This window comes from Rhinolophus ferrumequinum, assembly GCF_004115265.2.
Source record: "Rhinolophus ferrumequinum isolate MPI-CBG mRhiFer1 chromosome 5 unlocalized genomic scaffold, mRhiFer1_v1.p scaffold_110_arrow_ctg1, whole genome shotgun sequence".
Classification (NCBI taxonomy): Eukaryota; Metazoa; Chordata; class Mammalia; order Chiroptera; family Rhinolophidae; genus Rhinolophus; species Rhinolophus ferrumequinum.
The window spans coordinates 13,527,791-13,539,029 of record NW_022680355.1 but is presented as its reverse complement, the minus strand read 5'-3'; the positions used below and the strand labels follow the sequence as shown (position 1 = coordinate 13,539,029).

Below are 11,239 nucleotides of genomic sequence, written 5' to 3'. Positions count from 1 at the left end.
ATGAAATAGCAAGGGACAACAAACTGATTGAAATTCCTTCAGTGTCGTATGGGCTGAAGCCTCTTAGTGGGATGGGGGGAAAGCTAAATATAGGCACCTCCATTCTTATTTCAGCAGCATGACTGGCTCACTTAACGTGGCAACTTTCGACCCACCGACCATGCCTCAAGGAACTAAATCCTGAATAAAGAAAATGGAGAAGCCAACTATGAAACAGCCAATAGTCTTTATTTTGCACTTCCCCACCCCACTCATCCCTCTCCAAAAAGCACTATCGGGTATATTTGTTGTGCATGTGAAAATATTGTATAAAGTATTTAGAATGATCTCAAATTAATAAAACAGAAACATATATCTTAACATAGATGCTTTGTTTCTTTGTAGGGACAGAAAAATTTGGCTTCTAGAACAAGGAGGGCAATGAAATACTACACCCTTAAAAGGGCTACTCCATTTCCACTGATTTGCAATTTAACATTCATGGCAGAAAACCTCATTTCTCTAACAAACCTCATTTCTCTAACCACATAATATGTCTTAAAATATGACTAATTCGTACACTAATATCAATTTACTTGGCATTTAAAAAAATCACAATTTCTATTAATATATTTGTATTAGGTTCAAAGCCCATAGTCTAGCATTTAAGATATCCATTACACTGGCCCAAATTGGAATTATTTCAAAATCAAGTAAAAGTCCATATTTATTCCAAAGTTGCTAAAATATGCTAATAAAATTAAATTTGATGTTTTACATTAAAAATAAAATATTTGGTTTATCTCTCAGACATCTATATAACATACAATAAATAGTGGGCAGTATAGTAATATAATAAAATTTTGTGATACCCTGAAATTTGATGAATTTTCTTAAAAAAAAATTCATAATATTCTTCATTTCAGCCTTAAACCACAATATCAATGAAATAGATTTTTCAGAAATAAAACAATATAAACACAAAATGCTACAGTATATATATATATATATATATTTTTACTTTTGGGGAATCTACATGTCCTTTTAATAAAAGTAAGTCAAAGAAATGTACAGGAACAAAATAGATAACAATTTCCAATCATAAACTATCGATTTAAATTGTCGTGTTTTCCTCCTGCCTGCTGGGGCCCTTTCCCCACCTTCTGGGCCCTGTGTAGATTTGGCTCAAGGCAGATGGCATTTTCTAGCCTCCTTTGCTTATGTACAGCAGGAATCACAGACATGGCTGAAATCATGGATTTCAGAGAAAGCCTGAATTAAACACGATAAAAATTTAAAAAATAACTACTTCATAAATATTTATTATTTACATGACGGGAGCTCCTCTAGTCTGAAGAGTTTTTACACAAGTTGATGAAATGTATATAAGCAGTGAGAAGAACGCCAGCAGTTTGAAGAAGGAAAGGGTCAGAATGCAACAAAGACAGAAAAGACGTGAGTGTCAAGAAAAATAATTTGCATGAAAGCAAACAGGACACGATAGAAACTTTTTTCTTAAAAAATATAAGGAATTTCACAAAAGCCTGAACATTTTACATGTTAGTACTAAAAACGGGGAGGAGGGGACGCTTCATATATTTTCATCACAAAAATATTTCCCAGTACTCCGACTGGAGTTCTCTCTTACGTTGTTACGATTATCTTACTGGAAGGGAAAAAGGCTGAAAACTGACATCATCCTTGTATCACAGTCAAGGCAGTTTACACATCATCTGCTCACCTAATACCTTCGGGAAAAGGCCCTTGAGACAATACAGAAAATCAAAAGGGAAGACTATGGTCTTTTCGTTAATAATACTTGTCACTGGTAATAGGAAAATGGGAGGCATGGCAGGCCTCGTGCCACAGCCCTACATGAGTGTCTGTCTCTTTGATCACACCACCGTGTGGCCACAGGCCAGTCTGTTCCCGAAGGGACGTGTCCAGGGTGGACCTGTCCTCTGTCCTGTCTTCCGAGATCCCCCCTCCGCGGGAACTTGGTGTAGCCGGGATGGCAGAATTGCACCGAGTCCCCTCCGCGAAGCAGGAAGGGCGCCTGGAGGCCACGCGGCGGGGCCCCCCACGGGAGACGGAGGTCAGTGCGCCCGATGCTTTCTCTTTTTGTGCTTTTTGTCCTTTTTCTTGTTGGCACACTTGGGGCAGAACCACTGCATCTCTTCTGGTGGTGCGGCCATTAATCCCACGCAGGGCCTACACAGTCAAAGAAAGATTTTGGATACACACATTACACGTAGCTCTTTAGGCTCTTTTTCTTTCTATGGTTTTAAATAACTTTAAATAATCAAATGAAATTTTGAGCCTATGGCGTTATTTACCAGAAATCCAAGCCAAACAGCTCTAATTTATGTAGCACTATTGCTGGGTAAGTGGATGTTACATTACATAATGCCCCTTTTACAGGCTCTAGTGGAGAAATTAATTAGTTCATTTATCCTCTCAGCCAGGTCTAGTATAATTCTTCTGAGTAACGGCTTTGTTTTTATCTTATAGCTATCATACATCATGTGACTGAATGGATTTCTATCTTTTTATATCTCATATTTTAAGGATAAAATGAGATTATTTGCATAAATTTTGGTAGCATTTCTTCAGTTGTGGGGAGCTAGTGAAGCGGTGTAAAAAAACAGATAAGCTGTCTCTTTATTTCTGTAATTTATGGCACGTGTACAAAGAGGTTACCTTCATGTTACTGTCAAGCTCGGCAACTCTTACAGAAAATATCTCTTTTTTTTTGTTTCATAAGGATATATAAGTTAAGCAAAATATTCAGAATTTGGGCCGAGTAACAATATCCCAAAGACTCATGATTTTTTCCACCGCTGTTAATTACATGTCATTGGCTCAGTGCTTTGGCCCCGTCCACTGTTAGTGGGACAGCAGCGGAACTAGGAGAAGCGCCAGCATGGACCAGGTCGCTCATGTGCTCTGTGGAGCGCCCCCTTGCAGGGCCAGCTTCAGCGCACTCACCAGTGGTACCAGTCGTCACAGTCGTCACACCCGATCATGGGACTCCCGTCGTCAGGCTTGTCACATCCTGGACAGATCCAGATCTGATTTCCCCACTCATCTCGGATCTGAGGGTTTTGTTTTTGTTTTTTTTGGGGGGAAGGGACAGAGATGGAATGGGGAAAAAGAACCAAAGAGAGAGCAGGATGAGAATGATTACTTAACACACCGACAAGTTTAACTAATGAAAATACAGTAGTTAATTTATTATGGTCATCACTCTCCTGGGATCACGTGACACAAAGAACAGCTACTAAGTGCTCAGTGAAAAGACATATCTAGTGAATATTTTAAACTCTCCTTGTGAGTCACAAAACCGAAGCATTTTACGATAATTTCTGTGAACAATGTGACCTATACCCATCCTTATCTAAAGAAATACTGCAGACACTGAAGGTCTTAATGATCAGGGTCTTTATGGCAGTAACAACGGATACTTCTGAACGCTTGAGAGCTGCACTGTGTCTGATCCGCAGTCGCCATCACAGCACGGAGCGGCTGCAAGCACCAAACGGGCATGCATCGCCTTATTACTTATTAGCCAAACCCTTCTCCTGAACTAGTTGATAAGATCAAGGATATAAAGAGCTGTTACTGAGTAACTTTCCATTCCCCTGATGACATTTTCAGCAAAGTACAATCACTAAAGGGCAAATGAAATGAGGGCCCGAGGAGGACAAAGAGCTACGCCTTTGAACATTACTTCGCTACAAATATGGTGTGCTCTGGAGTTTACTGAACTTAGCAGTTCTAAAAGAAGGGGCATCCCTAAGTGTTCCACTTCCTCAAATCCCACATAAACCAGACCAACTGGGAAGAAACAGTGCTATTGTGTTTCCCTGAAAATAAGACCTAGCCAGACAATCAGCTCTAATGCATCTTTTGGAACAAAAATTAATATAAGACCTCGTCTTATAGTAAGATAAAACTATATAAGTATATAGTAAAATAAGACTAAAATAATACCGGGTCTTATATGATATGATATAATATAATACTGGGTCTTACATTAATTTTTGCTCCAAAAGACGCATTACAGCTGATTGTCCGGCTAGGTCTTATTTTTGGGGAAACAGGGTACGATGGGCATTTGCAAACAGTGACCACTAAAAGCTAATTTTCACATGTTTTCACAATGACACAGCAGATAATTTCATTTGGCTTATTTTGCAAGGTATGGTCTCTTCCTTCACTTTCAAACACTGACTAGATACGCAGAAAAGAAAGGGCTTTCTTTGTGTGTGATTGGTGTAGTGGGGGAATAGATGTTTTGCTCTACCCATGTGCCATTGTAAGGATGCCACTTTTGAAAACGTCTCTACAAAGGCAAACAAGTTCACATGAAAGCTTCCTAAAGCAACCTGTGGGCAGCTCCATCTCTGACTCGGCCCTCTCTCATTTCCAGGGAAGAGAGCCACCAGTTACCACGTGCCAGCTGTCTAGGGTTAGGGCTGGTTCAGCATCCCACGCTGAGGCGGCCACGCATGGCCAGGCCCGCTGCTGCAAGGCCCTGAGTCTGTGGCTACATGAGAAATTTGCCACAGCATCCATAATAACTAACACCCAACACTTGACAATTTATTAAATTCTTTTGAACATCTACTTCATTTAACCATCTTAAAACAACCCTTGGGTAGGTTAAGAATAATGGGGAAAATGGAGCTAAGGGAATGTAAGTGATAGTTCAAAGTCACACTATTTGGCAGCACAAAATTAGCTTTTTTGTTCGACAGCCTATGTGCTTTCTCCAAAGCACACTTCTTGTCCTCGGACAGAAGGCTTTTCATCCACATCTATGCAAATTTGATCCATCTCCAGGGTGTTAGCTCAAAAATCCAGTGGAGAATCAGAAATTTTATGGCTAGAACATACTATAGCGATCATCTAGTCTAACACAAACCCCTTAGTTACAGATGAAGAAGCGGAGGTTGAGAAGGTTGAATATAAAATCCTTCCCGATCAGCCCAACTGGGGGTGTTGTGGCCTCAATTAACACTGATGGCAACTGGTCTTGAATAGACCAATTTGATGATCACCGATTTTTCTCTCACGTCTTCTGTTTTTGTCTTCAATTGCCAATTTAATATCTTTCTGTTAATTTTCTCAATATTTTTAAGATTTTCTTCTATCCTTTGAATCATTATAGTGCCTCAAACACTGAATGATTTGTTGAAATGTCCTTTCAAAATGCTTTAAAGAGACGTAATGTTTGCATGATTTGTAACGACCATCATGAATCCTACCCCACCACTTTCCAACCACAGCTATTCAGAAAGATCAGAAATATCACTGGGCTGACAGGTCACAGTCCACACATCTGGTGGCACAGCAGTGTCAGTGGCCGAACTCACTCAACAAGGTGAGTTCTGCTGTTCGAAAACAGGCTTGGATACTCAGGGAGCTCTGTGGTCTGGAAGTTCATTTCCATTCTGGAGGCTAGCCAACGAAATACCGTAATTAGTGCTGTTACTCAGAAACAGCAGCTGGTACTCAGAGCTGCGTATGTTGCGTAAATTATACTCTTTAAGTGAACAATGCAATTGCTTGGTTAAGAAAGTTAATGTGGGATTTAAATATCATTCTTCCTCTCTGTATTTATACATTAATATTGTACGTATGTATATAGTCATATTCTAAGGCAATGTAAAGAAAAACAATGCTTTGACATTACTTATGGAGACTAAATATGTGAACACTGTAATACAACACATTTCAGCCAAAAGCTCAAAAATGCAATGAGACTACTTTTCCAATCATAAAGAATCGCCTCTGAAATTCAATGATACATATGATACTGCTTTTTAAGGAAATACTTTCACGACGAGAGAGGAGGCTCTTCAGTGACTTTTTCTAAAATGTTACAAAAATAAACGTCACGTACCACGTAAGTGCTGACTGTCTCCGTGACCACGCTTCGGACAGGGGCTTTGGAACTTCCGGCTCCAGAGGTGGCGGGGGCCGGAGAGGGCATCAGAGCAGGGGACACGGTGGCCTGGGCCAGGAGCGGCAAAGGCACTGGGGCAGGGGTGACGTGCACAGGTACAGCGGCGGGGGCGGGGGCGGGCGGCGGGGTCTTGGGTCTGTTCAGAGAAGGAGCGGGCTTAGCCTCGGGGGCTGGAACCACTTTGCTGATGACACTGTCAACAAGAGAGAGACAAGGAAAAGTCAAAACAGCACAGGTGACGCAAACTGAATGTTTTAAAACATTATCACAAAATATGTTCTGCTCGCAACAAAATACTTTTTGGAAGAGTCCAGAGAGCGACAGGCCTCCGAGTTCAAGGCTCAGAGTCACAGCCGGGAGAATATAAAGCAGCAGGAGTGATGTGTGGCTCCTTGGGAGGGCAGGAGGGACGCTAGCCCTTTTCCTGGTAATGTCACCAGCTAATAATTGGAGCTGTGTCTTCACTAATGATATCTTATTCATACACGTCATGCCGTGGAAGCAACACTGGACTCAGTCTGCTACAGGCTAGCTATATGACCTTGGGCAAGTCATTTAAAAGTATGACTTAGTGAGTGCCTATAAGAAGTTACATGTAATATCGAGCACTTTCCATATATCATCTCATCTAGTCCTCACAACAGCCTCAAAGAAGTCACAGTGATCCCGTTTTATACAGGTGGAAACAGCATTAGAGAGAAAGGAATTAGGAAAATGGGTGGCAGGCTTTCAACCAAGCTCTTCTTGATTCCACAACTCGTTTTTTTTAAGCTTCTTCATTTGAAAAAACAAATTATATATAATTTCAAGCATGGGGAAAACAACCTAACAGACAGCTTTGGTAACAGCAGTAACAGACATTAGCCCTTTTACCATATTTGCTTCCCACCTCCCTCCGTCCGCCACAAGTTACCACTGACCTCAAGGGGGCAGGTATGTTTTTGTAATTTTGTTCTTTGTACTTCTGCCTTTGTAGATACCCATAAATATTACTGTCTGATGTGTTTCGACTATATAAGCAATATCACACTAAATTTATCCTTCGTAAGTAGCTTTCCTCAGTTTTTTTATTGAGGCATAATTGACATATAACATTGTGTAAATTAGCGATGTGCTGGTTTGATACATTTGTAAGTTGCAATATGATTAGACAGTGGCCTCAGCTAACACCTTTATCACGCCACATAATTATCATTTCTTTTTTGTGTTGAGAAAAATTAAGATCTAGTCTCAGCAACTTTGAAGTTTATAAATATTGTTGTCTACAATCTCTACCCTGTGCATTAGCTCTCAAGGTCTTATCTATCTGCTTGTTGCCCGCTGGGTTTTAGGTCTCTTGCTTTATCCATGTTGATACATACGATCTATATTATTTATTGTAATTGTTAAATCGTATTCCACGGTGTGAATAAGTTAAAGGGTTTTTGCCTACTGCCCTACTGAGTGTAGGACATATTACCTTATAAATGTTACATGCTAACTGTAAATATGTTCAAGAATTTCCGCAGGCTATATTCCTAGAAATAGAATCACTGGGTCACAGGGTATGCACATTCTCCCCTTTACTAGGAATCCCAAGCGGCTTTCTGAAATGACTGCACCAGACTATGTCTTTCTACGCTTCCACACTTAACTTTCTAGGCCTTGCTTTTCTGATCACCTAAGTGGAAATAAATATAGCTGCCTCTGAGGGTCCTACTGAGAGCCTGAACATAGAGAAACACATCAAAACTATGTACAGATAAAAAGTGTTAGCACCAGAACCCTAGAGGCATGGCTGTTGCTTTTTTCTTTTTAAAATTAGTTTGAGGTGTACAAAGCAGCGTACTAGTTAGACATTTACATCCCTCACAAAGTGATACCCCGTCCCCATGGCTGTTGCTCTGCACAACCCCTGGTACCATCATTACCAGCCCGCATGGTTCTACTTTCTCAAACCACCTCTGCTAAAAGCACTGATTCTCTGCTATCCTGATCAGGAGTTTATAAAACATGAAGTTATTGCAAAAATGCCACCGTTACGTAAGCAAATAATGAATGCTGTCTAATTGCTCTCCTCTTGTTTCATGCCGCCCCCTAATTTGAACACAGCCAAAGACCAGAGAATTTAACGTAGACTGTTTGTGCAGGAGACACTCGATAAATGTTTAACATAAGTAATAGTGAATACTTATCGAACACATACTATGTACCCCACTCTTCTAAGCACTGGAAAGCCAGCTGCATAGCAGGCACTGTGCTAAATGTTTGCTTGCCTTATCTCCTGTGATCCTCACAACAACCAAGTGAGGTGAGCACTGTCATTATTTTCCTTTTGTAGATGAAGAAACTCAGGCATGGAGAGATTAAGCACCTCGCACATATTCAGGTTACTGTGTGGCAGAGCCAGGATTTAAACCCAGGCAGTCTGATTTCAGAACCCGCGATCTGAACCACTACACTGCATAGACTCTGGAAGCTTACTGAAGGAGCTCTGCCTTACACATAAGGGGGGAGCTCAAACATATCCATAATATCCATAATACCTATGGATATTATGGCAGTTATATCCATAGGACAAGCTCCCTATTTTTATGGTTAGACAACAATTTTAAATCACATTATTTTTTGGAGGCAGTTTCCCATAATGGTTTAAAACATGGGTGCCGGAACCAAAACTAAAATAAAAGCAGGAACTGGGAGAGGTAAGTAGAACACAGATGTTTCACCTGAGGGCATATGTACATGAGGCAAATCTGATCCTTGGTTCTGATAAAGAGGACACGTTTCAATGCCCAGGGCCTCCAAAGGGTAAAGTCTAATAGCTCTCCTCCCATAGTGAGGCCTCACACAGGGTATACCAGCTGGGTGCGGGTGAATCAGAACCCACAAATTCTCAGCTCTGGAGGCCCAGGACACTGTATTTAAGGCCATTTAGACCAGTAATGTGCCCAGTATGCAGCACTAATCATCTTGAGAGGAAGTAACTTAAACTCTAGGCCTCATATTATTAATATAGATAATTATTTCAGAAAAAGAGCAGCAGATAATCAAAAATAACCAAACATACAAGGAGGCAAGGTAGCATCAGGAAGAAGCAGAAGAAATAACAGATGGTATAAAGAAACCCATAAAGACTATAGATACTAGAATTATCAACTACGAAACAACTCAGCTTACAATGTTTAAAAAAATAAAAGGCAAAGCTTGAAATTACCTGCAGGTAGCAAGGTTATAAAGACTAACCTAGTAGATCTGAAAAGAACATAACTTCTAGAAACAAAAAATGCAGTAAATGAAATTTAAAACTCAATGGATGGGAGAACTATAAACAGAATAGCAGGACAGAAGAAATTACGTAGAATGGAGCTTGGAGAGGCAAAAAGAATACAATAAAAAGGTCTAATTAGTACATGTTTAGTCATACTTCTAGAGAATGAGGCAGAGGCAAAACGTTACAAAGCATATCAGAGACTTCTATGGGACTGATGAGAGATACCAATCCACAGACTTAAGGTGCCTAACGAATCTCAGGCAAGATAAATAAAAAGAAATCTATACCTAGACACATCAGAGTGAAACTATAAAACATCACAAAGAGAAAAGTCTAAAAAGCAGCCAGAGGGAAAAAGGAACAATTACTTTCAAAGAAGAAACAGATGACAGCTGACTTCTCAATAGCAATGATGAATCTAGAAGACAGTGGAATAACATCTTTAATATACTCAACAAAAACAAGTTTTGTCTTTGAAAGCATCTTTCAAGAATAAAGATGAAATAAAGGCATTTTCAGGCAAGCAAAACCTGAGGATTTGCCACCAATGGACCCTTCATAAAAGAAATTCTGAAGTAGTAATTCTCATTTTTTTTTTTTTACATTTTTACATTTTATTTTACAATAAAAAATTACTGAGAAACCCAAGGAACTTTTATGTGCATTTTATCTGTGACTATTTACCATATTAAAAATTGAAACAGAAATTAAAGCATTATTCAGTAATTCTTTTAAAAGTAGCAATAACACATTACATGTTAACAGATAACATATATATATATATATGTACACACACATATATTTTTAAATGAAAAGTATGTTTTTCAAGACAAAACTACTTTGTGAGAAGACTAGCACTGTTTTATATTTTTCCAAATCTCCTTAATGTATGCATATGTAACTGGAGAAGGGAGAAATATTTTAATGGCCTTTTCAGATAATTGTATAAATTCTCCCTTGATATTGCACCAAAATGCAACAAATGGCAGTTTCTTAAAAGGCAGTTGCAATATACAATCTGCAACCGTACCAAAAGCTTTTCATATTCTGTCACATGAAAATCCATTGATCTGCCTAGCATGTTGAATGGATAATTTACACATGCATGATTTTATAAGTCATGTATTTATCATTTGGAATGTTGGTTGACTGAATTATGCAGATCTTCCAAATATTTACACATTTTAGTACACAATATTAAAGCCACATTTGTTGGTGTTACCATCCATCTCATCCAAAATTTCTTGAGGTATCAAGGCGTTGTCAACTTGTAATGGTTTGTTTTCTAAGATTCTAATTTTTACCTACAAGCTTGAATTTTATAATTTACACTAATACTCACAGGTCTTTTCTTTGAAATGTGTTCATTTTTTGAGAAAATGTTGCCCAAATATCAAAGTCTGGATAACCATTGTTTGTCAGTTGCTCTTTCAAGTAACAATGGTATTTTGTGAGAAAAGCAGCTATGTAGTTCAGCTTGCAATTTAAATAATCACACATGCTTATCCTCCGGACAACTGCCATATTTTAGTGTCTTACGAGCACTTCCTATTCATTACTTTCCACTTACTCGTACAAACTGTGAGAAGGGTGTACGTCCCAAGAGCCTCATCACCACACTTTGATCACCTCTGTTCTAAAGGAAGTGCTTCAGGACAGGGAAGGGGATCCCATCAGAGGGTCTGAGATGCAAGGAAGAGCGATCAATATGTTGGTAAGGTTCAACAGACACTGACTAAAGAAAACAATAATATGTTGCAAAATTATAAAAAAAGATAAAATATATGGAAATGACAATATATAAACCAGGAGGAGGTAAACAGAGCTAATGTATTCTAAGGTCCTTCTGTTATCTGGAAGGAGATATAAAGGTATTAACTTTAGGATGCGGTAATGCCTAGGGTAACCATGTAAAGATTAGGAATAAGGAATATGTGTAACTTCTAAACCAGCCTGGAGAAAAACAGAATGATAAAAAATAACCAATCTGATAGAAAGGAGAGAGAAAGAAACAGAACAGTAACACAAGGAGAAAG

General features: G+C 39.1%; 1 protein-coding gene across 1 annotated transcript in view; it reads right to left on the bottom strand.

Moving 5' to 3' along the window:
* Nucleotides 1-207: 207 nt before the first annotated feature.
* The window catches only part of TAF3 (TATA-box binding protein associated factor 3), a 147,357-nt gene continuing 136,325 nt past the window's right edge, over nt 208-11,239 (bottom strand). The window contains exons 5-7 of the mRNA XM_033100610.1: nt 5,888-6,143; nt 2,968-3,074; nt 208-2,190 (exon numbers count right to left, since the gene is read on the bottom strand). Of these exons, the coding sequence (XP_032956501.1) occupies nt 2,076-2,190; nt 2,968-3,074; nt 5,888-6,143 (478 nt within the window). The 3' untranslated portion in view covers nt 208-2,075. The remainder of the gene's footprint in view (nt 2,191-2,967; nt 3,075-5,887; nt 6,144-11,239) is intronic.